Source organism: Notolepis coatsorum (assembly GCF_963971535.1).
Source record: "Notolepis coatsorum genome assembly, chromosome: 10".
Classification (NCBI taxonomy): Eukaryota; Metazoa; Chordata; class Actinopteri; order Aulopiformes; family Paralepididae; genus Notolepis; species Notolepis coatsorum.
This window is the reverse complement of record NC_140174.1, coordinates 72,058,503-72,085,441: the sequence shown is the minus strand read 5'-3', so window position 1 is coordinate 72,085,441 and position 26,939 is coordinate 72,058,503. Positions and strand designations below refer to the sequence as shown.

Genomic DNA, 26,939 nt, shown 5'->3' with positions numbered 1-26,939 from the left:
GTATGTCATAACCAGTGTTAATTTAGTCAACGAAAATTATGACTAAATTATGGTCGTCAACAAAGCTTTTTCCCCTGACGACAACGATACGAGACGTCACGTTAATGGAGATCATGTGACACTAACGTGACTAAATGATTCATGCAATGTCGTTGACTAAAAACTACGACACAAAATGTCGTTTACAAAATAAAATCTTGCCGAAATCTCTCTTCATTTTAGGACGAGACTAAATGATTATATCTTTAGAATATAGAACGTGGCCCCATAGACTTTGCATTAGTTTGTGGCTGCAGGTATCCAGTATAAAAAACAGCGTGGATTATGCTGTGAAAGGACTCTTACCGATCAACAACATCATTGGTAAGTAGAAAATAGGGCTAGGTTTGTATATATTCTGAAGTTACTAGGGGTGGAACGGTACGCATTCGAACCGTGTACCGAACAATACACACATGCCCCCGAACCGTGGAGGTCGTACCGAACGGTACGCATTCGGGGCATGTGTGTATTGTTCGGTTATATAACGTTCCGTTAGCTACGAGCCAACTAACTTTAGCTGCAAGCTAACTAATGTTAGCCGCAAGCTAACCGTGGAAACGCTCACAGAGAAGTGACTCCACGACACCAGTTCGATTAGTGGGGAAGGGGGGTATATTGACAAGTTAATACTTTGACAAATATTGCCTATATTTTTCAGTCAGTTCGGTCTTTGTGTGCCAAACATTATTAAAGGTAAACTTTTTTTTTACCAAATAAATGAGAAGCATGTTTAAATCAGCAATGCCTCCCTCTTGCTGTACCAACATCTCTCCTAGCTCTAACCAGGCATGCGTTGGTCATGGGACGGGGTTGCACTCCGTGCAGGGTAAGATTTGAGCAAAAGCGCGTGCACGCACACAGGAATGCGCTGCACTCGCCAACTCGCTATAAGTAGGCTACCCACCTGGGCTACTTTGCATATCAATAGTGCCGGTCGTCAGGTGTGTTAAATACGTTCTCAGATACATTCACACCTAACTTGTTGTGAATGATATGTGTTACATTCCATTCGTAGAGGCAATTAGGCACTGTCTGTAGTCTGTGCTCAAGCGAGGGGACATTTATGCTCACACGCCGGGAGCGTGCATGCACGTGGCGCCATTAGGTGCGTGCAACCCCAGTTGATATCAGGAACGCACGCCTGGCTCTAACCGTCACTGTCAAAATAATGTGCCTGATGTCAAATGGCCTCATTATTTCAGTTTTTGCATGACTACGTCCTTGAGAATAACTGAAAAGTTGGATTATTTTTAGGCTATATATCTTATGTTGATGTATGGTATTTTTGGAGTGTTAATTTTTTTTTTAAATAAAAAACAACGTATACCGAATCGAAAACCGTAAACCTAAAACCGTGATACGAACCGAACCGTCGATTTTGTGAACCGTTCCACCCCTAGAAGTTACCCTTTAAATAAAGTGTCGCCTGTCGGCCTCCTCCTCAGTGTACCAGAGCTGCAGTGGGAGTGAGTTCACCTGCACCAGCGGACGCTGCATCCCCCAACGCTGGGTGTGTGACCAGTTCAACGACTGCGGAGACTACAGCGACGAGAGAGGATGTGGTGAGAGACGCCGTTAGCAGGAAAGGGATGTTTTGGATTCGGAGTAGTTATTTTTAGGAGCTATTTTAATAGTAGGCCTATTTCTTGTATTTCAATAATATTGTGTGTCAATAAGGGGTGAGACCCTCGCTTTGAAAAGGACTTTTAGAGACAGACGTGTGCAGCGATTTTAAGTATAACGTTTATGAATATCTTATCATATCTTATCTTATCTTATCTTAAATGTTTGTTGCTCTGTATTTCCAAACTGCAGGTGATTACATCGTCGTAATTGTGACTGTTTTAAAAAACAACCTTAAGATAACCAATAACTAGTCAGCAGGTGAATTTTACTTCAATGGCAGGAATTATTTCATAATAGGTGTTGAAATGTTCAGAGCTTTCATCTAGGAACTGTTGCTCTTCAACCCTGTCAGGTAGTAACTCTCGAGACTGTTACCCTGGTGAGTGGGGCTGCCCTGGCTCAACGCTGTGTATAGCGCTGGACAAAGTGTGTGACAGCAAACCCGACTGTCCTGGAGGAACAGACGAGACCAACACCACAGCAACCCAAACCTGCAGTAAGTTACACACAGTGGTGTAGTCTAGTTTTTTTTTTAATGGACTGTCCATTAGGTCCAGTCGGCTTGGGGCGTTTTTTTTCCTATTTCTTTTGGGTAGATGGAAAAACGTTTTGATAACTGCAGGTTTCATTCTGGGTTGTAACAGTCTCTTTGCGCACTGTCCTCTTGGCCAGATATATCGAGCCTTCCCATCGATGGCAGCACCAATATCCCACAAACTATAGGGCCTATCAGCCTGTTATTTGGTGCAGAGGTTACCTGTGGAAATATGTTTCACAGGGAACCGGAAGTATTTTTGGGTAATTCATTTCCAGCATTCTCCATTGACTTTTATGTACAGTAGTCATTGGTGTAGTACACCTGTTTACCACCAGAGGGCAACAACAATGGCTTCAAATGCTGCCACTGAGACAACTGCAGGGGGTCAGCAGAGAGACAGTGCAATACTACAGACAGTTGGCCACCCAGTCAACCCGAGCATGCTTTGCAGTTGCAGCTAAATGTGTGGTTCTAGTTGTTTTATAAGATGTCAAATTGTTTAAGTGTTACAAATGTTATACTTGTGTGGTGGTGTATTGTCTCTTTCTATGTTATAGTGTGTTTAAACCCAGTTACAGTTATTTTTGTGTTTTAACCATGAGGGAAATAACCACCTCAGCCTTGGTTTTCAATGTAACAAGCTTTGCAGACTTCTGGTTGGACAGTCAGAGTATCTGTTTGGAACACTTCCGGTTTGAGAATTTGACTATATTTACACAATTTTCTCAGCAAATTAGCAGTAAATGTCTTTCACCATTGAAATCTACACAAATTGTATGTCATAACCAGCTAGTGTTTCAGTCACTAAATTGCGTTTTGAGAAATCATAACATGATTTGCAGACACTTGAGACCTCTTTTTCAAGTGGACCCTGGCCAAGCAGGCAGCATACAGAACATCTTCACATATAGAACAACTCATTATGCGCCAGAGGGCGCTAGTACGCCATTGCTTTAATCAATGGGGGGACTGCGAGATGTATCTTATATTATATCTATGGGTCTAATACACCTGTCGACTGTCAGTGAGTTGCTTCCAGTCAATATCCACAAAACAGATTGTTTTTTCATCGGTACATTTCCGTTTTAGACAGTTTTGAATATGAATATAGTTTGGGTGCTTCTGAGTAATTCCAGAAAAAGACGCGATAATAGCGTTTTAGTGGAATACACTAAACACACGTTGTCATTTTTCGCCTGATTATCGAATCTTCCTGAAAGCTAGATTATCATTATTATCCTTCCCCATGCAAGGATGAAAAGAGCCCTGGACCGCGGGGCTCCTCCCGCCACCTCCTGCAGTCAATGGCACACAGCACACACACACACACACACACACACACACACACACACACACACACACACACACACACACACACACACACACACACACACACACACACACACACACACACACACACACACACACACACACACACACACACACACACACACAGAGACAGCTTCGATCGGGGTAGAAAGGAATATCAGATCAACGATCACATTTATATATAGTGTTATTTTTTTTTAAACTTAAATTTGTATTTGCAAAATATTTTTTTTTTTTTACTTACAAACATCCACATCAACAACATTACAACATTACAATTGACAGACAAAATTATAAGAAAATAACATCTAAATCAAGTAAAAAAGGACAAATAATAAATAAAAGTAAACATATAGTGGCATGGGGTCATCGGTACATTGAGTATTTGCATTTCAGTCTCTTCTCTTAGTTCCTGTCCTTCTTCTGTGGTGTTGTTCCTAATTGTCTTATAGTCTTCCCATTTTTCCCATCTTGATTTGAATTTCTCCTCCTGTAGCCTCAGCATGTGTTATTCTCTCCATTTCTTGTATCTCCTCTACTATTCCTACCCATTGGTCCTTAGTCTGTGGTTCTGTTTCGTATTAGCTCTCGCTCGGCATCACTAGTCTGCACTATCTCGCATATGTGCACGCGCACTGAATAAAGACCACAAATGTACCTTTAATCCCAATATTCGTCTGACCACACCCCTATCAGCTTACCCATAAGCAGGGGTGGGGCCACCCACTCGCCTCCTTCTCGCTTTCACCACAAGGAAGAAGTGCCTCGGTAGATCCCCACACTTGACACCATGCTGGAAGAAAGAATTAGGAGCAGCTTTGGGAAACAAGGATACGTTGACATCATATCTTTATTTTCTCTCTCACTATTTTCGAGAAAATACGGCGATATTGTCTTCGTACTGGAGTGTCTGGAAGATGATGATCATTCTAAAAATCCTCCACCGGTTTTCGTATTGGGAGTTCGTGCCGCTACATGCTTTTCCAACTGCAGTCCTTGCTGTGTGCTGGTTGCGGTAAAGGCACAGCTGGGCTGTAGGACGCGCCGCTGTTGTGAGACGCGGTGGGTTCCTGGTTCTGGTGAGTTATGTTTGCTGGCAGGCTTCACTTGTCTGTTAGTGCTATGGGGGCTACTTGACAATGTTTATGAAAACCGGCCCCAGGCTAGGGTCCTTTGTTCAGTCTCCTAGACGACAGAAGACCTTGGTCTGAAGCCATTTTAGTTTAACTAGTGGGCCGCGACCATTAACACTGGTGATCCCTGTGTTTTCTGGACGAGTGGATATCTCTCTGTCCCGTGTTAAGCCCCTTCTTTCATATCCAAATGAGAGTATTCCTTCACGAGGAGATATGTGCATGGATGTTCGATAGCGGAAGATCCATGTTCAAGTCAGCTACACAAGCCAGTTTGGTATTGTGCTGATTCCGTCGGGTGTTGGTAAAATCACCGTTGTAAAGCTGTGTTGACATCTTGTTTCTCTTTTCTCTTAAAAAGTGAGGAGGGTTTCAGAACGGCGGCCTGTCTGGGTGAGTGTTATGTCATTGTGTACAAAGTTCAGGTGATAGCTGCTTAACTTACGGTTAGCCAGTCAGCTGTTAGCTGCGGCGTTAGCCTGCTGGGATCACTGCGTGGCCTACAGAGGTGGGCCTACTGTTAGCCAGTCAGCTATTAGCTGCGGCGCTAGCCGGTTGTGATCACTAGGAAACGTTAGCTTGCTGCTATCGGACAAGGCCAGCGCGGGGTAGCTCCGGCTCCTCGCGCGCCGCCGCGCGCTTCCCTCTGGTCGCGTGCGCCGTTCGCTCGGCGTCTCGCGAGCAGGGGCGGTAGCGACCGACGGTTGGGGCGACCGTTAGCTTAATGCTACTCTGTTGAACGTGCTTTGATTATAACATGTTTTACACTCTTGACTACGACGTCATCTTTGACAGGGGATGTTCGTCGACCCTGCCCTGAGCCTGGACGGGGATTGCGTCAACAAAGAGGACTGTAGCGACTGGTTGGAGCGACGCCGCTGCCCAGTTCGAGCAACACAGGATCGGCTGTGTTGTCTACGGGGTCTTGAGACTGCACTTCGCTGATCTACGTTCCGGGTAGGACAAGGTTTGACCAGACCTTATAACACGTCTTCTGGTTTTACTTTTCTAAATGTTTTGTGAATAACGATGTTTTCCCAAAACGTGTGTTGCTGCAATGCATTTAGGATACGACGCGAGTTATGTGTGAACTGTTTTTGTCACTGGCAGTTAGCTTCTCCGTGCAAATCGGGTTGTTGTTACAGATGTGAAAATGATCTGGTTGTTGTGTGAGAAACATCATGTGTGTTTATATGTACCGTGTACTCACAACTAAGGTAACTAACCTATGAAGCTATGCTTAGTGACAAGTGAGTAAAAGAATGTTCTTTTCTCAGCCTGTGATGACAATGAACAGTGTGTTCACATATTAACAGGTTTTCCTGTTTTAACTGGCCGTATTAAGGGTAAAATAAGAGGATTGTGTTTCCCCCCGGTTCCCTGGGGACTTTTTCATCCTCCTATCAGACATGTTGTGCACTGCATTGTGTCTTTTGTGTGGTAGGGATGCGATGTAACCCTTAGCTTGATTGCTGAGGTTGTGCTAAAACTGCTGGAGAAACTTTATTTTCCTAAAAGAAAAGATTGTTTGGTCGCTGTCGTGTGTGCTTAGCAAGGCCTGTGGCCGATACTAATCGAGAATTATGTATTCTCTCATTATGAAAAACGGCGTTCCTCTGTAGAGTGTTTTTGCCATTTTTTGTAGATGATGATGGGTTGTGTGTGTCATGTGACCTACAACTGGGTTGGACTGGCCACAGAAGCACATGTGTATGTTGGACCGGGGCTCTTAGAGAGCCCTCTCTATTCTGTGTTTTTTCCTTAGTAAAAATCAGATAGCAGGTTGGCTCATGCGCTGTGTGGAGCTGTCAAACGCTTCATAGAGCTGACTATGACTGTGTCATATTCTCTTTTTGTCATTACATCGTATCATGGGTGTGGGGTCGTAAAGGGGTGAACTGGTAACCTTTCCTCTCCCCCTTGTTTCTGTCGGTCAGGGGTACACCCCTGTCCTTCAAGGTTCCTGTCACGTTGCGGTTCGGCACGGTACGGGGGGGGGAGGGAGTTTTCTGGTCCCACGGCCTGGAATATTGGGCGTGTGCACCGCAGAAATTCCCCCGCCATAGAGTACGTCACCGTGCGCGTCTCTGTTGGTAGGACTTCCGTGTGCTGTTCAGGTCCATGTGATGGATCTGTTTCGGGGGGGTGGTCAGGGCTCCTCCTCACCAAGCGCCTATTCGGGCCTTCTGTGAGTTCGGACTCCTCCTTTCCATGTGAGGGAGCCTCCATCAGAGTACAGAGCCTTCCTCCTCAGATTGTTAAAGTGAGTGGACCCTCTAGAAGGTGTCCTATTCTATTGTGTATGTATTCGATTCAATTCGATTATTGAGTGTGTATGGGTTCAGTGCCTCTTCCCCGGAGAGCCCTAAAACCAATTTTTTACATGGCTCAAGGTGCAATATATTCTTTTCAATCTGTACAGCTCGCGTGGGAAGTCTCTCTGGGGATCCCCGTCTCCTTCCTATGGGAGGGTGGTGGGATGTAAAAATGTGAATTTTTTTACCCCCGGCTGTGTAGACTGGGATACATACTGTTGGTGCTTCCTTCTTTTCTATTCAAAAAGTGTTGGAGTTAGGAAGTGTCACACCCCTCTTGTCGTTCCCCTGGGCGCCTTGGGGATTCAATGACAGGTTTAAATAGCCTGTTCATTGATGGGGGTGTGTCCCGACGCACGTATAGTGCTAGCTCGCTGTAAACAGGCGACTGACTGGCACGCCTTGGTTGCTTGAGGTTGAAACAGCGTTTTTATAAAGCAACTGAGATGGGGGTTTTTCCTCTTCCGACGACCACATCCCACGACCTGGGTTGGTTATCGACGGATTCTCGTTCATGTCTGGGGGATGATGACGGAATGGATCTGAACATATGTAGAGGGGTCTCACGCCCTTGGGGTGGGCCACCAGGCGCGGTTCGCCCGAACGTCTGGGTGGCGCCTTCTTTTCATGTTAAGATCGACACGCATATCTGCCCTTTCTCCTGGAGTAGGCATGTCGGCGTGGTTAGGGCACGGGACTGGTTCTGGTCACGCTGGTCTGGATCAGTTGAACCCGTTGTCCGCCGGGGATGCAGATCTGCTGTTCTGGTACCCTGAGGGACTTGGGCTTTTTTCAGGGGGAAAAATGCCAGGTCGGTCCGGGTGTCACAGGGTTAAGCGCTATGGAGACCCTGGTTGGGTACGTTTTTACTCAGCACTGTCGTAATGGCTTACGGCCATGCCATCCTGTACACGCTCGATCTCGTCGGATCTCGGCCGCTACACAGGTTGGTCCTGGTTAGTACTTGGTTGGGAGACCGCCTGGGAATACCAAGTACGGTGTGCTTAGGGGCTGGTTCTCCATTCTTTTTCGCTCCTCTCTCACGCATGGCGAAGAGGGGCCTGTGGGGGTGGTCTTTGACCTCCTCTGGTGACCCTGTGCTTCCCGTACCGCCAGGCCCGGTCCGAAGTAATGTTTCGTCGACCCGTAGGCCTGGGTTAACCCTTTTTTGAAAACTGAAACACTTGTACTGCGGTATAGCCGGTGTATACCCGCAGGTGTGTTTTGGAGTTTTTTCTTGAGGGGTTATAGGAACAACCACCGCATTGGGTAACACCAAGGTGGTTGATTCCCTGGTGTGTTGGAGCAGTGTCAACTCCCGGGTTCACCGTTTGAGGGTGCCCCTGCACGTTCATGACGTCTGCCAATCGTGTCAGCCTTCTCTGCCTCGACCCCTCTGGGTGGGGGTTTTTAAATGGAGGCTTGGTCATGCAACACCGCCAGCTTACGCTCCTTCCGCCGGGGCGGCTGTGTTCAGCTGTCCCCTCTGGCGCCTGTCTCGTCCGCAGTCTCCAGGCTAGGGTTAATAGCCTGTTGCCTGGTTTTTCCCCGGTGCGCTGCCTGCTTCCGTTGGTTAACCTTGTTTGTGTGCTTACGGCCATGCTGACTGCCTGTTGCAGGGTCAGTGTGCCAGGCGGTGTACTATTGGGGGGACGGGGCCCGCTCGGCTGAGGGGCCTTTGTCCGAATACGCTGGCGATGTGGGGGGCGGGGCACTACGTGCCCACCTGGTGGGGTCTTGATGCTGGCATCATGGACTTCTCCGGGCCCCCATTCCAGGGAGTCCAGTCCTTTTGGTGGGTCTGGGTCTTCCTTCGCGCTCCGCTGCTACGGCCTTGCCACGGGGTTGGGTTTGCCCTTGACCCCGTGATTCTGGGGGCAGTAACGAGGTTGTTCCTCCGTTCGTTCCCGGGTGGCATGCGGGTTGTGCGTGTGTGTAGTCGTGGGGTCAAGCCACGGTCTGCTCACCCTGTGCGTTGAGTTGCTTGAGTGCCTCTTCGCACAGTCGGGTCCGTCGCCCTCCCGTGAAGCCCCTAATAGGGGGGGTGCCCTCCATTAGGGTGGGTCGGGGGGGCTCGGCCCTCCCTGTTCTGATGGTTGTGGGGGGCTGTCAGCGGGGTGTATTTGTCGGCCGTTGGCTCTCGCTCGGCCTCCCTTGTGCAGACTAGTGATGCAGAGCGAGAGCTAATACGAAACAGAACGTTAGGTTATGACTATAACCAAGTTCTGTTAGTATAGCGACGCTCGGCATCCGACGCCGCTGCAGCCTTTGACCTCGCCTTGTGGCGAAAGCTTGGGAAGGAGGCGAGTGGGTGGCCCCACCCCTGCTTATATGGGTAAGCTGATAGGGGTGTGGTCAGACGAATATTGGGATTAAAGGTACATTTGTGGTCTTTATTCAGTGCGCGTGCACATATGCGAGATAGTGCAGACTAGTGATGCCGAGCGTCGCTATACTAACAGAACTTGGTTATAGTCATAACCTAACGATCTTCCTTGTACCACAGTCTGGTTATTGCTTTCCTGGTTGCCACTAATAGTATCTTTATCAGATATTTGTCTTCCCCCTGTATATCTTCCTGCGTCAGATTTCCTAGATACAGCACTAAGCCTGTCTGGGGTATTTCGTATCCTATTATTTCGTTTATTGTCTCTCCTATTCCTTCCCAATAATTTCTTATTTTCTGACATTCCCAGAATATGTGTGTGTGGTTCGCACCCTCTTTTCCACACATTCTCCAACAAGATTTCTGTGCTGGTGCATATTTGCCTTTTATCTCTGGTGTTATAAAGAATCTAATTATGTTCTTCCATCCAAATTCCCTCCATACCCTTGAACCAGTTGTTGAGTGCTGTACTTTGCATATGTTGTACCATTCCTCCTCTGTAATCTCGATCTCTAGTTCCTTCTCCTACATCTTTCTTTTATGTATTTGGTTGTATCCCCCTTACTGTCCATTATTGCTTGGTACATCCCTTCATATGCCCTTACTATCATCCTAATTATTCCATTTTGTTCTTCGTCCTTGTCTTCTCTTATTTATTTGTTGTAATAGTCTCTAATCTGTACATATCTAAAGTGGTCTTTATTCAATTTTTTTTATCTACTTTTTCTCCCCATTTTCTATTTTTCTCCCATCCCAATTTCGTATTATCCAATTCTACCCTCCCCTGTCTCGAACGTTGTTAGACCATGCCTCCCACTGGTCGGCTGCAATGTGGACGAAGCCTTGCATCACGTGTCCCCTCCGGTACACGAGGAGGCAGCCGTCACATCTTTTCACCTGCACAGCGCGATCTCTCAGTGGCGAGGAGTAACGCGTGGGAGGCTCACGCTGCCCCAGATACTTCCTGATTCTGCTGACCTGTAGGAGTCGCTGTCCACAACGTCCGATCCCCACCCACCGGCTTTCCCACACCCTAATACTGCCAATTGTATTAGTATGAACGACCAGCCAAGCCGGAAGCAATGCCGAGAGCTGGGCTCGAACCCAGCATCTCCTGCGTTAGTGGCGAGCGCCTTGCCCACTGTGCCACTTAGCCGCCCAAGTGGTCTTTATTCTCTAGTCCAAATCTTTCTTTCAGTTTTTGTAGGGTCTGTATTTCTCCCTTTTCTATCATTGTACATATCGCTGTTACCAGGCACGAGCACACGTAGAGCCCAAGGGGTGCTTGAGCACCTGCCTTTTTGAGCCTCATAAAAAAAGTGCCCTTTTTGAAAGAAAGAAAATAATAATACTTTTTTTTTGCCGTTACGCAATTGTTCCTGTCTCTTAAATAGTTCCCTATCCCCTATTAGTGCCTGTACATTGTATCCCTCCCCTTCCTTTTTAATGTCTTTCCATCTGGCTTCATAATTTACATTGCACCAGCATTTCACTGCTCTGAGCTGTGCTGCGTAGTAATAGTCTCTCAGACTGGGTACTGCCATTCCCCCCTTCTCCTTTGGTAGTTGTAGAGTAACATATCTGATCCTCGGCCTCTTCCCTGCCCAAATGAATCTCGATATCAGTCTGTCCCATTCTCTGAATTGTTTTTGTGGTATTGGTATGGGTAAAGACTGATATAGGTATAATAACCTTTGTAACTGAGGGGTACAATTCCCTGACTGTATTGTTAGATATGATACTTACTACCACTACCTCTTGTACTTTAGACTCTGGCCACCCAGTACTAGGCATAAATAATTATGGTAAACACTCCCACGTAGATGAAACGATCCAACACAAATGTACCAAGTCGAAAGTCTGCGTTTAATAATAATTAATACATAGCAAAAGGTATGTAGAGCAATCACTTAATTACATTTATGATTTGAAATAGGATGCACTTTTATGGCAAATGAGTATTCGTTGGTATATCAATAGAGAACGTCCAATCTCTGGTGGCGCAGGCGGTAAATATACAACCTGGAATATTTAAGGAATAACAGCAATGATACTTTAATGATTATAAGACTGGATACACTAGGGGGGGAATCCGGTCGCTTGTAAGACAACAGGAGTAGGGGGGGGGGGGGATAGAGTCTGGCTGCCTCGTCTGGCCAAGGGTATCCTGGGTGAACCCACAGTTGTGCAGCTCGGTGCGCCAGCGATCCTTGGACCACAGATGAAAGCAGTTGGACTCTCTGTGAGCCGGCTTCCTCCGGTCCACGGGGGAGAGACGTGAAGCGACCTCGTCTTGCAGAGCGTCTCCTCACCTTGCGTCCTCTCCAGGGGGGGGGGTTCCCAACACACGGCAGTGTCGGGGGTCTTTATCCATAGAATAATCACTGTATACAAAGCATAATCCGTGCCTGGGAAGGCGGGCTGTCGTCGGTAGAATAATCCGGTCTGCAGGTCCACTCGCTCGTCGGCTCTGGGGCTCCTCGGGTGCAGCCTCACATGGGGTCGGCCACCCTGGATAAGCAGCCAGTTCTCTGCCCGAAACGATGGGGTACTGACTACGATAGTATTCTCACCGCACGAAGCACTACATATGAATAGACTATTATTAGCTTAATAGACTACGTCCAACTCGACGATATAGTGCCAAATATGACTATTCAAATATTAATATACACGATGTCTCAATACCGATGGTAGGCCGAACTTGGCCTTACTCCCACACGTGGCGTCGCGGGGAGGCTTTACGTCTGTCACTCTATTGGAGGGTAAGAAACTGGACTGAAAAGGAAGTCCTACTTTAGTAGCGCAGTATATATACGCACTATGAACAAATAGTACCGTTAGTGGTGCGGTAGCCAGATTCCTACGCGGAACTAGGACTTGTTCGTACATGTTGAGCGGTACGTTTGAACTGGGTCTGGGGGGTATGGCAGCCTGGCACCAAGGTCTCGACCAATAGTAGAATGGAGACTATTATGGGATGTTCAGTAGGCTAGAATGGATATTCAATGCATATTGTACAAGGAATATACAAGGGATATCAAGGAATATTAGAGAATATACAAATACAATTAAATATATATATATAAATAAATATATATATTCGGTTTAATCTGGCCCTTCACAACAGCCACCCCCTGATTGGTCCCAGACCTAATCAGTTAAGCAGAGACAGATTAATCGCGTTGTCTATTTACACATAAGGGTTTGCTGTAGGGGTCAGTCAACTTCACAAAGTCATAGGGTTATAGGGTCATGGTCATCATCGATTGTGTCTGGGAATCGGGGCAGTTCTATGAGCCTCGCCACGGGACGGGTGTAAGTGCGACCCTGGACAAGCACTTCAGCTGCTCGGACCTTGCCGTCGGCACCGGTGATCACTTTGCTTACGCGGCCGGCCGGCCACATAGCTCTGGGCAGTGATTGATCAATAATCATGACGACCGTTCCTTCTGTCAAATTGTCTCTCTCCTTTACCCACTTCTGGCGGGTCTGTAGAGACGGTAGGTAGTGCAGTAGGAATGTCCTTTGTTGTGCACTCTCTATGGTAGTGCAATCATCTATGTTGGGGTCTGCGGAGATAACAGTGCTCAATCCACAGAACACAGGCTTCTTATTCTCAGCCTCCTCCTGACTGGCTTCCCTCGGGATAGGCGTGGGCCACTCTCCTTCCGGGAGCTTTAGGAATGCTGGGCCGTCACTGTAGACATTGCGACGGGTGAGGTCATCTAGGGGCATTCCCCGGGTGATGACGTCAGCTGGGTTCTGTTTTGTATCAACGTAGCGCCACTCTGTTTCTCCGGTTAACTCTTCGGTTAAGTCTTGAATCTCGGTGACTCTGACTCCCACGAAGACTTTGTACTTGCATGAGTCCGATTTGATCCAGGCGAGTACTGTCGTGGAATCTGACCACAGGATTGTTCTAGACACCGGTATGGTGAGCTCACGTTGGATGAGCGTGGCTAGGTGCGCTCCGGCTAGGGCTGCGCAGAGCTCTAGGCGTGGGATAGATTGTTGCTTGCGTGGGGCTATTCTCGAGCGGGCGAGGACAAATGCTGTGTAGATCTCTCCCCCCTCTTCTTGGGCCCGCAAGTAGCCTACTGATCCGTATGCGACCTCTGAGGCGTCACTGAAGACGTGTAAGTCCATTTTACATGTCTCTGGCCTCACCGTGGGTGGGAAGTAGCTTCGGCGCATATTAACGCCTGGGAGTGAGTGGAGCTCCATCTCCCACTCTCTCCAGGTGGATGCAAGGTGTGCGGGAATGGGGTCGTCCCAGCCCTGGTCCTTGTCCCACAATGCTCGTACAATCATTTTTGCCCTGGTGGTGTACGGTAGAATACATCCTAGCGGGTCATATTGTCGGGCGAGTGTTGTGTACACACTCCGTCTGGTGGTCGGCGCCGCCGCCGGCCTTCCCTGCTCCGTAGTCAGGGGCTTGTGTCTGTAGTGAAGCGAATCTGTTTTGAATCGCCACACCAATCCCAGGGTCATCTCCTGGGCTTCTCCCGGGATTGTAGCCATCCAGGTCTCGCTGCTGGCTGCCTTGTCCTCGGAGGAGAGGCTGCGCAGTACTTGCGGATCGCTGCTGGCCCACTGCCTGAGATCAAAGCCGCCTTTGATCAATGAGGCGCGGAGTTTAATCAGGAGAGCCTCGGCTTCTTCCTGGGTTGAAAGGCTTTGTAGACAGTTGTCTACGTAGAAGCTGTTCTTTACGCTGTGTCGGACCTCTTCGTCCGCTGCTGGGTCCTCTGCTACATGTTTCTGTAGTGCAAATGTAGCACAGCAGGGGCTGCACGTCGTTCCGAAGGGGAGGACTTCCCATTGGTAGATGGCTGGGTGCTCATCTCCTGGCTTCTCTCTCCATAGGAACCGTAACAGGGGCTTGTCCTCCTCTACTAATCTCACCTGCAGGAACATTCCTTTAATGTCCCCGCTGATGGCCACCTTTTCCTGGCGGAAGCGGAGTAGAACGCCGAGTAGGGAGGGGCCGAGTGTGGGACCGGGCAGTAACTCTTTATGCAGATTTTGGGATCCGATCTGGTAGCTGCAGTTAAATACTATGCGGTCTTTACCGTTGTGATGGACCTTGTGGTGAGGCACGTACCACGATTCAGTGGTCTGGTCAGCCTCTTTAATGTCCATCTTCGTGACGTGTCCCGCTGTGATGAGCTTCTCAATCTCAGCGCGGTATACACTCTCTTGGGCGGGGTTCTTGGCTAAGCGCCGCTCCGTGTTCAGCAGGTACCGTTCTGTGGCGTCTGTCTTGGCGTGGAAAGTAGGCATTCCTTCTCGCCGCAGGAGTGGCGTGGCGTATCTCAACACGCCGTTGACCGGGACTCTCTTGGTCCCTGTCTCGAGGAGGTGAATGGCGTAAATGTCATCTTTAGAGCGAATGTCTTTCTTTCCGTTCTTAAAGGGCATTTGTTCCAAGGTCCATAACCGCTCTACGTGTTGCAGGAGTGCGGTTTCTCCCTCTGTGACTCGGGAGTGGAGACATCTAGTGGCTGTACTTCGGTTGAGAGATTTGGCGAGCGGGCCTTGGAGAGTCCATCCCAAACGGGTCTCGACTGCTGCAGGACAGCCTCGGGGTCCGGTATGAACCCGGTCTATCGGGGCAATGAGGTCTGCATGGTCGGAGCCTATCAACAGGGTCGGCATAGCATTGTCTATGAGCGGGATCGGTAACTTGCGCAGATGTGCATATTTCTCCATCAGCTTGGCGACGGGGTATGTGTACCGCGACAGTCCTATTTCTTGGCTGGTGAAAGCGTCTGTAATCTGGTACCGTCGCTCAGGCTGGCCGCTTGCTGCGATAGAGAATGAGACATTCTCGCCCTTTATCGTCTTCAAATCTCGTCTTATTGTCCGAATTGTCATTTGGGTTTCGCTTCCCCGCAGCCCTAGCTGGGCCGCAGCGGAGGCGAGCAGAAGGGTCTTCTCTGACCCGTCATCGAGGACGGCGTAAGTGTCCAGGACTTTATTCTGGTAGCTTAGTGTCACACGCACTACTTTTAGGAGTACTCGGGCTCCGCTGCTGCTGGCGGGATCGATGTACATGACGCTCGCTTTGCTGCTGGATGGTGCGGGTGAAGGGCGCCGTCTGTTACATTTACATTTACATTTAGTCATTTAGCTGACGCTTTTATCCAAAGCGACTTACAAGTTCTGTACGACAAGCCATCAGGAAGGGCACAACTCTATCAGCTGAGCAACAATGTTCATCAAAGTGTTGAGTGCTACAGTGTAGGTTTAGTTTATTAGGACAAGTGCATGACAGTACGGTTAGTTAGGGTTAGATTCTTTTTTTTTTTTTTTTTTTTTTTTAATTCAGATAATGGTTGAAGAAGTGCGTCTTTAGTCGACGGCGAAAGATTGGACGTGATTCGGCTGTCCTAACTGGGGTGGGTAGTTCATTCCACCATTGTGGGGCAAGGACTGAGAATAGGCGACTTCTCTTTGATGACCCTCCCGGAGCTTGGATAGGAGTAGGTCTGAGGCGGCCAGAAGATGCAGAGCGTAGGGGTCTTGAGGGTGTGTAGTTAGAGACCATTGACCGGAGGTAGGCGGGAGCGGTTCCCTTTGCCGCACGGTATGCTAGGTCGAGGGCCTTGAAGCGGATTCGTGCAGCAATGGGGAGCCAGTGCAGGTCCCTAAGAAGTGGGGTGACATGGGCCGACTTCGGTAGGTTTGAGATCAGGCGGGCCGCTGCGTTCTGAATGAGTTGAAGAGGCTTAGTGGCAGTGGCCGGGAGGCCAGCGAGCAGTGCATTGCAGTAGTCGAGGCGGGAGATGACTGTTGATTGGACGAGGAGTTGGGTGGCTTCTTTTGTCAGGAAGGGGCGTATCCTTCTGACGTTGCTCAGGAGGAATCGGCAGGTTCTGGTCGTCGCTGCGATATGAGCAGAGAAGTTCAACTGGTCGTCGAGGACAACACCAAGGTTCTTGGCGGTCGGGGACGCAGTCACAGCTGCATTCTCCACTGTGATTGAAAGGTCGGTTAGGGGGGAGGATTTGGCCGGCAGGTGGAGCAATTCTGTTTTGCTTAGGTTCAGTTTGAGGTGGTTGGACGTCATCCAGGCTGAGATGTCGGACAGACAGGCCGAGATCCGCACAGAGACGTGGATATCTGAGGGAGGGAAGGAGAGGAAGAGTTGAGTATCGTCGGCATAACAATGGTAGGAGAAGCCATGAGACGTGATAATGTTACCCAGTGATTTAGTGTAGAGGGAGAAGAGAAGGGGTCCTAAAACCGAGCCCTGGGGGACACCCGTCCGCAGGGGGCGGGTGGCCGACAGGGTCCCTCTCCATGACACTTGGTAGGAGCGGTCATTGAGGTATGATGACAGCCATGTCAGCGCAGAGCCAGCCACTCCCATTCCTGCGAGGGCCGCAAGGAGGATCTGGTGGTTGACTGTGTCGAAGGCTGCAGATAGATCTAGGAGAATCAGGACAGAGGAGAGGCCTTTCGCTTTTGCTAAGTGAAGTGCCTCTGTGACCGCAATGAGGGCTGTCTCTGTGGAGTGACCAGTCCTGAAGCCTGACTGATTAGGGTCTAGGAGGTCATTCTGTAAGAGATAAGCAGTAAGTTGGTTGGATACAGCACGTTCAAGTGTTTTAGAAAGGAAGGAGAGAAGAGAGACAGGACGGTAGTTGCCTATGACGGTAGGGTTCAGGGTTGGTTTTTTTATGAGCGGCGTGACTCTGGCTTGTTTTAGGGAGGTGGGGACCACCCCCGAGTTGAGTGAGGAGTTGATGGTTGCAGTTAGGAATGGGAGGATGTCTGGTGCTATGGTCTGGAGGAGTGGGGAGGGTAGCCGGTCCAGCTGGCAAGTAGTCGGACGGTTTGACGTTACCAGTGTCAGGGTCTCTGCTTCTGTAATGGGAGAGAAAGATGACAGAGTGAAGGATGAGGTTCTCGATTCAGCATTTGGAATGGGTGGGGGTTGCGAGAAGGAGCTGCGGATGTTCTCCACTTTTTCCTCAAAGAAAATCGCAAAGTCTTCGGCAGAGAAAGATGAGGGAGGGGGGGGTGGGGGGGGAGTGAGGAGGGAGGACATGGTAGCATGTAGTTTGCGAAGATTCTTGGCAGAGGCCTCGATCCTATGGTGGAAGAAAGAAGCTTTGGCATTAGTGATGGTTTTGGAGAATGTTAACAAGAGGTTGTGATATGTGTCGATGTCAGCAGTGAGGCGTGACTTTCTATACTTCCTTTCAGCTGCTCTCAGGACCTGTCTTTGTTCTCTCACTGGATCTGTCAGCCATGGACTGGGTGGGGAACGGCGGGCAGGTTTCTCAACGAGGGGACAGAGCTTGTCGAAGGAGGTTGCAAGGGCTGAAAGGAGGGTGGAGGTTGCCATCTCTGTGGAGAGAGCAGAGAAGGTGTCACTCAAAGGTAGAGCGGATAGTATGTCAGAGGAGAGGGTGGAGGGGGATAGGGAGGGCAGGTTGCGTCTGAGTGAGACTGTTTGAGTTGGGGTGAAGACCTTTCGGTTAAGCATGAGAGTTAGTGAGAAGGATATGAAGGAATGGTCAGATACATGTAGGGGAGTTACCGTGGTGTTAATGATGCTGGAGTTACGGGAAAATATGAGATCCAAGGAGTTGCCTGCTTTGTGGGTGGGAGGCATGGCAGTGGGAGTCAGGTCAAACGATTGTAGGAGGGAGACTACTATGACTGACTGAGATGAGTCAGGCAGGTTGAAGTCGCCCAGTAGAAGGAGAGGGGTACCATCTTCCGGTAAGGAGCTAAGAAGCATGTCCAGCTCATCTGTGAAGTGATCGAGTGTACCTGGAGGGCGGTAGAGTGTAACAATGGTGAGATTGAAAGGATTAGAGACAGATACTGCATGATATTCGAGAGAGGAGAGTGACAGTTCTGGGAGCGGTGTTACGTTTGTAGCCCATGAAGGAGATGTCATGAGGGCAGTGCCTCCACCCCGTCTGGAAGGTCGAGGTGTGTGAGTGAAGTTATAGTTTGTAGATAATGCTGCAGGTGTTGATGAGTTATTGGGGGTTATCCAGGTCTCAGTTAGAGCCAGGAGCTGCAGATTTAGACTATGGGCGTAGGCAGTAATGAAGTCAGCTTTCTTGACTGCTGATTGACAATTCCATAAGCCTCCCCGTACTGTGACAGGTGTATTAGTGGCTGTAGGAGGGTAGGAGAGATTAGCCGGGTTGCTAGCAAACTGGCGTGGATGGGTAGAGTCAGTTCTGGAGGAGCAGATTGTGGATATAGGTATGAGACACATTGTATTGTCAAGAGTGGCAGGGAGGAAGTAGAGAAATAGCAGTGTGGGAGGGAGATATAGGATTATGGTGTACTTAGCACTGGGTGGATCGGTGGGTTCCTCGGCGGTGAACTCCAGGAAAACTCCTCCTCTTTGTCCCTCTTCGTTTCACGACGCTTCGCTGACGCTACACCAGCAAGCCTTTAAATCACTATCACTAATTAGTGCTGTCTTAACACCTGGCCCTTAATGGGGGCACTTAACAAAACAAAATGGCCGTTTTAAACACGCCCCTTTAATCAAGTCAGCTGGTTCCTCACTTTTAAGATTCACTAATAAACTTAAAATGGCTTACCCTAGTTTTCAGTATAAAGCAATGTTTCTCAGTGAGTGTGTCCTGTCCTTCCTTAACAGAGCCCAGTACAAAGTGATTTCAACACAGTGTGGACCTCTGCTTTTAAACAGGGCAGGCTCTTAATGGCTCACTCAGCAAATCAGATGCTACTAGTAAACAGGAAACAGTCCCTTAATGGGGGCACTTAACTAAACAAAATGGCCGTTTTAAACACGCCCCTTTATTCAAGTCAGCTGGTTCCTCACTTTTAAGATTCACTAATAAACTTAAAATGGCTTACCCTAGTTTTCAGTATAAAGCAATGTTTCTCAGTGAGTGTGTCCTGTCCTTCCTTAACAGAGCCCAGTACTTACTGTCGTGAAGTATGTCCAGATGGGCTCCATCGCACTTGGTGCACCTTTTCTTTAAGCGGCATTCGGCTGCCATGTGTGAGCACGCACAGCGAAAACAGCGCTTGTTGGACTTTATCCATTGACTTGCTTCCTCCGCGTTCAGCTTGGGGAAGGAGTCACATTGCGCTAGCCAGTGTTCTTTCTCACAGTAGGGGCACACTATCTTCCACTTCTCCGTTCTGGAGGGGGTACTGTGGCTCCTGCTGCTCGGTACTGACTCCGATTGGTGCATCACAGTCACCGATCTTCTTCCATCATTTAGTCGTCTGGTTCCTTCTCTGGAGCCAGGGGTGCTCCGTCCGAATGTATCTAGCCGTAGGCTGCTGACTTCTCTCGCCAGGAAGTCTGCTAGATCGAGGAGGTTCGGTTCGGGGCCATTCGGGTCTCGGTGGTCTCTCTGCCGCCTAAAACGCTCCTGTCGAACGGGCGGCAGCTTCTCCAAGATCCTTTCCACATTTGAGTTTGCGTAAAGTTCATGCCTCCCCTTCTCTCTCTGCGCTCCCAACATCCCTACCAGGGACTGCACTCTGATGGACAGGTCGTCCAGTGCTCGATTGTCTATTGCTGGGGGTAAGCGGTCGATGTGTCGGATCTCCTGGATCACGTAATCCCATATGCGCCCATACCTCTGGTCCAATGCTACCAGCGCTGCTGTGTATAGGGTGGTGGAAGTCGCGTAGGCGAGCGCTATATTATGTGCGCGGGGTACCTTTAAGTGCTTCAGTAGGATGGCGTATTTATGGCGTTCATCCAATACATCCACCAACATGGTCTCCAGACACATGCGGAGTTCTGTATACTGGGCCCGGTTCTCTTGGGTGAAGTCGGGTACCATAGGCGTGCCAATGTATGACGCTGACTGTGGATACATCGGCGAGCGTTGGGGGAGAGGCCTCCTAGGCGAGTCTCCTCCCGCTCCTTGGTATGGGCTGGTACCGGCAGTGTACCATGGCCCGCTTGTCCAGGTGCTGTTCCTCGGTGCGGGTCGTGCGTCGTGCTCACCCGGGTATAGAGTCGGGGGTCTGTAGCGCAGCTCCGCGGGAGTATAGCCTGGGCTGTACCGGACCTCCTGGTCCGGTAGAGTACTGTGCTGTCGTCGGGCGTGGTTCTCCTCCTCTTCCTCTTCGTCTTCAGTTAGGTCATCCAGTGCTTGTAGTCTCTGGTTTAGCCTCTCCACAGGATATGCTGCTCCTTCCCGGTTGCTAGGTCTCGCTTGGACCGGTGGGGGGAGGTGGTCTGTGGGGGGTATAGACCTCGTCTGTTGGTCAAGTTCAGGGTTGTTTACTCGGCTAGGGGATGCCGCCCTGGAGGTGTGTCTAGACGAGTTCCTGGAGCCTCTGGCGGAGGGAGAGGGTGTTGTCCGTCTGATCAGCTGTTCTATTAGTTGCGCTTGCTGTCTGTCGCGCTCTGCGTCCCGTAGAGCACCAGCAGCTGCTCGCTGGCTGTCTGCTCGGTCTCGGGCCACATTCTCTTCCCTCTGAATGCGTCTTATTTCTAGACGTATATGCTCTTCTTCGCTCCGCTGCTGGATCTGCAGTCGGTCGCGTTCAGCAGCGGCGTTCAGGCTGATGAGGAAGGCCTGCTGTAGGGTCCTCTCTGCCTCGCTGGGAGAAGGCGGTTGTATAGGGGAGCCTTCCCTCGGGGTACTCCTTGCGGAGCCTTGGAGCTCTATCTCCACGGTGCTCTCCCCGTCTTCTTCCGTGCCGAGTTCTCTCTCGGTAGCGTTGTATTCCTCCCGGGACTCATCGGGGACTACTTCTTCAGTACTGGCGGGGTGTGAGGTCATGTCTGGTTCCCACTGGTCCCCACCGTGAGCTTGGTCAGTTACATTAGAACCCGTAGGGGCCTCTATGGTCGGGGTAGTCTGGGCGTTGGGGTTAGACATACTTTTACTTTCTAGTTTTACCGCGTTTACTGTTAGTAGAAGACTAGGTTGTTGACTGACAGCGTAAGCCTCTAAGTACTGAGGGAGCCGTCGTTCGCGCTGCGGGCGTTGGTTAGGAGGATCGTTTCGTGGAGTGTTCATCATAGGCCATTTCAATATTAATAACACTATATTAATATTACACTAATTACCCTCCGGCTCGAAGGACCAATTTAACTGAGGGGTACAATTCCCTGACTGTATTGTTAGATATGATACTTACTACCACTACCTCTTGTACTTTAGACTCTGGCCACCCAGTACTAGGCATAAATAATTATGGTAAACACTCCCACGTAGATGAAACGATCCAACACAAATGTACCAAGTCGAAAGTCTGCGTTTAATAATAATTAATACATAGCAAAAGGTATGTAGAGCAATCACTTAATTACATTTATGATTTGAAATAGGATGCACTTTTATGGCAAATGAGTATTCGTTGGTATATCAATAGAGAACGTCCAATCTCTGGTGGCGCAGGCGGTAAATATACAACCTGGAATATTTAAGGAATAACAGCAATGATACTTTAATGATTATAAGACTGGATACACTAGGGGGGGAATCCGGTCGCTTGACAACAGGAGTAGGGGGGGGGGGGGATAGAGTCTGGCTGCCTCGTCTGGCCAAGGGTATCCTGGGTGAACCCACAGTTGTGCAGCTCGGTGCGCCAGCGATCCTTGGACCACAGATGAAAGCAGTTGGACTCTCTGTGAGCCGGCTTCCTCCGGTCCACGGGGGAGAGACGTGAAGCGACCTCGTCTTGCAGAGCGTCTCCTCACCTTGCGTCCTCTCCAGGGGGGGGGTTCCCAACACACGGCAGTGTCGGGGGTCTTTATCCATAGAATAATCACTGTATACAAAGCATAATCCGTGCCTGGGAAGGCGGGCTGTCGTCGGTAGAATAATCCGGTCTGCAGGTCCACTCGCTCGTCGGCTCTGGGGCTCCTCGGGTGCAGCCTCACATGGGGTCGGCCACCCTGGATAAGCAGCCAGTTCTCTGCCCGAAACGATGGGGTACTGACTACGATAGTATTCTCACCGCACGAAGCACTACATATGAATAGACTATTATTAGCTTAATAGACTACGTCCAACTCGACGATATAGTGCCAAATATGACTATTCAAATATTAATATACACGATGTCTCAATACCGATGGTAGGCCGAACTTGGCCTTACTCCCACACGTGGCGTCGCGGGGAGGCTTTACGTCTGTCACTCTATTGGAGGGTAAGAAACTGGACTGAAAAGGAAGTCCTACTTTAGTAGCGCAGTATATATACGCACTATGAACAAATAGTACCGTTAGTGGTGCGGTAGCCAGATTCCTACGCGGAACTAGGACTTGTTCGTACATGTTGAGCGGTACGTTTGAACTGGGTCTGGGGGGTATGGCAGCCTGGCACCAAGGTCTCGACCAATAGTAGAATGGAGACTATTATGGGATGTTCAGTAGGCTAGAATGGATATTCAATGCATATTGTACAAGGAATATACAAGGGATATCAAGGAATATTAGAGAATATACAAATACAATTAAATATATATATATAAATAAATATATATATTCGGTTTAATCTGGCCCTTCACAACAACCTTGGTAGTATGTTCATCTTGATGATTTCTATCCTTGAGTTGAAGTCTAGGGGCATTACTGTCCATCTTTCTAAGTCTCTCTTGATGTTCTGATTAATCTGTATATTTAGCATCAAACAGTTTCCCCACTCCTCTTGTGATGTTTACCCCTAAGTATTTAATCTTGTCCATGTCCCATCTAATTCCGTACCTTTCCCTAATTTCTGTCGTTATAGTATAGTTCCATGTTAAGGTCTGTGTCTTCGTCACGTCAATCTTATATCCTGAATAGTGCCCATATTCTTTCAGTAGATCCATCAGCACCGGGAAGCTGTCTCATATATACTATCGCGTCGTCTGCGAATAAATCTAGTTTGTGTTCTGTCCCCTTTATCTCTACCCCTTTGATGTCCTTAGTCTGTCTAATTAATTGGGCCAGTGGTTCGATAAATACATCGAAGAGCGTCAGCGAAAGACAACAGCCCTGTCTGGTAGCTCTCTCTAGTTTGATTCAGTCCGTCAGGCTGCCTTAATTCCTGTTCTTGCTGTCGGTTCCTGACATAGTGCTTTAATTGTTCTCATAGCGTATTTGTCTAAACCAAACTTCTCTAGTACCTTGTATAGAAATACCCAGCCCACACTGTCGAATGCCTTTTCTGCATCTAGACTAACCAGTACTGCACTACTCCTTCCCTCTGTATCTCCTCCACTATCTGCAATGTCTTCCTTATATTATCCTGCGTCTGTCTTCCTTTAATGAATCCGGTCTGATCTTCATCTATGATGTCTGGCATAAACGTCTCAAATCTTTTGGATATTATCGATGTATACATCTTGTAATCCACGTTAAGTATGGACACAGGTCTGAAACTGCTACATAGCTATTTATCCTTTCCTTCTTTTGGTATTGTGGTAATTATGGCTTCTTTCCATGAGGGTGGCATTATGCCCTCTTTCATCGTGTGTCTAAATGCTGCTTCTAATATGGGAGCAGGCCATGTGAGCGGGGAGCGGAGCGGGCGGTTTTGACGCGAGCGAGGAGTGGGTTTTAAAATGGGTCGGCGCGACGTCCGGAGCGAGAGTTCTCCTCCGCTCCAATCCACTCCAGGCCGCTCACAGTGGTTTAACACTGATGTAATATACATGTAGTACAATGCCAAAGCAACAGATGGCAATGTACAAACATGAAGGCCATTTTCAACCAATGAGAAGGGTGAACCTGTGATATCCTGTTCAGGCTTTGTCACTCACATCCTGTTAGAAAAAGTTTTGACGCCATTGTTGTTGTCATTAGCTTACATGCTAACGTTAATGGCAGCGACCATAGCATTGTGGCTAGGCTAGCTATCATCGCTTAATAGAGCTAGTGAATGGATAAACAACGTTATTTAACATTGCAGAATGGGTACAATTACAATGCGGCTCAATACAAACAATTGTTAAGGGGCCCAGGGGGTGTAGACTGTTGTAGTTTGAGCTAATTTACACCATGCTCCAAAAAAAAAAATCTGCCGAGCGATGTGGCGCGGGGAGCGGGGAGCGCTCGATTCAAGGTGAGCGGTGAGCGAGCGGAGAGCAACTTGGGGGCGGGGTCAACATGAGCGATTAGCAGAGCGGACCAAGCTTTAAAAAGCGAAGAGCGGATTTCTCGCCCGCGCCGATCCGCTCACGTGGCCTGTATGGGAGTTAGTTCCTGTCTAAATGTCTTGTAGAATTCTGAAGGGAATCCGTCACTACCCTTTGCTCTACTAATTGCATCCTCTACTTCTTGTTCTGTGATTTCTGCATTTAATATTTCATTCTGTCCTTTCCCTATCGATGGCAAATCTAGCTTTCCTAAAAAACATTCTATCTCCTCTTCTTCTGCTGCTATCGGTTGCGTGTATAGTGTCTTGTAGTATTCTTCAAATGTCTTCTCTATTTCAGCTGGCTATCTCAATATCTTGTTAGTCTTTGTATCCCTTATTGTATGTATCGTGTTTAGTTTTTGTTGTGTCCTAATCCTTCTAGCCAAAAGTCTAGTCGCTTTCGGTCCTCCCTCATAGTATGTCTGTTTAATATATCTTGCTTTCTTTTCTATTTCTGCCAGTAGTTCCCTGTTTATTCTTCCCCTCACATCCTTGAATTCCCTAAGTGTCTCCTGGTCCTTTGAGTTTTGGTGTTTCTTCTCTAGTTCTTTTTCGATTTTGATACGTCTGGCTTTCTTAAGTAGTGCTGTCTTCGCTATCAATTTGCCTCATATTACTACCTTCAGTGCATCCCATAAAATATTCGGATCTACCTCCCCATTTTCATTTTCTTCTTTGTATCTGGCTATGTCCTCTTTTATTTCATTTACTAAACCCTTGTTATTTAATAGTCCTACGTTCAGCCTCCAGACTGTGTTTCTCCGTCTACTTTTGAGATCCACTGTCAGATATGTCGCACTATGGTCTGATATGTCCGCTACCCCTATCCTGCTGTCCTTCACCCTGTATCTGTCCCCCGTTGTCATGAGAAAATAGTCTATCCTTGAGTATGTTGTGTGTGGGTGTGAGTAGTGTGTGTATTCCCTGTCTAATGCATGGATTTCTCTCCACACATCCATAATTCCCATTTCTGTCATTTGTATATTCATATATTTGCTGATGTGTGTCCTCCATTTCTTTGTACTTGTGGTGTCCATGTCATAGTTCAGTATCACATTAAAATCACCCTATTAGAATTCCTTCCATTTCCATTGCTATGATATCAAAAGAACTATAAAACGTATTTTCATATCCAAATCTAAAAAAAAATTCATGTTCCTGTGCTATTAAATGCGTTTCTTGTAAGAAAATGACTTGCATCTCTTCTTTTCAAGATTTCGTCATCACCTTACTCCTTTTGGTTGGATTGTTCATACCATTCACATTCAACGACACCATTTTGATACCATATTTCCTCTCCAAATGCCTTCCTGTCTTACCCATGTCACATAAAATTATATTTGCGGTTGTAGTCTTTGCTATCTTTACCTGGTACACATATAAAAAGAAAAACATTTACGTTTGATGCTTCCAAGGTATTAGGGAGTTCTATTTTCCCCTCCCTGTCCCCTGCTGGTGGGCGGGGAGTAATGGCTCTCCTGGTGAGAGGGCTCCCCCTAGTGGCTTGGATACCTCCTGTGTTGGCTCTCCCTTGCTCACTATAAGTCCGAATTTCTTTTCTGTGAACTGCCCCAGAGCTCCCGGTCAATGCTCTGTATTTATTTTTCTTACTGTTCAGAGACATTTATCAGCAAGTCTATTTGTATTGTGTGCCACATGTAATCCCATTATGCCTCCATATCGTTCCAATGTGTAGTGTTCCCTGTGTGTTTATATTTATTTATTCCCTATGTGTTGTAGACTCGTGTCCTTAATACATTTTCCTTGGAGTGATTGTTCATTTATCTTCCTCTGTTGTAGCTATTCTCACTCCTCCCTTGTATCCCCCATTATCCTCTGTGTATGTATTGGGTAGTCTTTCATGTTTATTCTATTTTGTACTTATCCTCCCTCGGATCACCGTGGCCCTTCACGTCTCCTCCTCCATGCCCCTTTTCCTGTGTTTCTTTGTCCGTCTTCATTGTTGATCTGCCTCGAATCGCTTCAGGTCCCTTCCCTTCCCTCTCCCGTCCTCCTCTCCTCGTCCTCGTCTCTCAACTCTGGTCCATCTGCGCGCTCTCTCCATCCTCTGTATCAGTGTGACCGGTGTAGTATGGTATACTCTCTGACGGCGTTGTGTTAAGGACGACAGACATGGATGACTGTTGACGGACTTTATTTCCCTCCTGTTAGGTTACAAAGGCAACAATATGCAGCAGCATTAGGAACACGACATCTGCAGCACGAGCTCACAGAGTTCCAGGTGGGACTGGCTCATAAGAATGACACATTTTAATATACAATTACATTGGAAAAATATACACAATTGAATACAAAACGGACACATGGGAGCTACTGTACACACATACCTGTTAGGTTACAAAGGCAACAATATGCAGCAGCATTAGGAACACGACATCTGCAGCACGAGCTATGGTTGAGAAAAGACGTGACTGCATTAACTCCATGTTAACAGCGCAC

General features: G+C 48.2%; 1 protein-coding gene across 1 annotated transcript in view; it reads left to right on the top strand.

The window, feature by feature from the left end:
* Positions 1-26,939, top strand: part of lrp2b (low density lipoprotein receptor-related protein 2b) — a gene marked incomplete at its 5' end in the record, with an annotated part of 304,974 nt that overhangs the window by 7,824 nt on the left and 270,211 nt on the right. The window contains 2 exons of the mRNA XM_084323212.1: positions 1,488-1,604; positions 2,021-2,164. Of these exons, the coding sequence (XP_084179338.1) occupies positions 1,488-1,604; positions 2,021-2,164 (261 nt within the window). The remainder of the gene's footprint in view (positions 1-1,487; positions 1,605-2,020; positions 2,165-26,939) is intronic.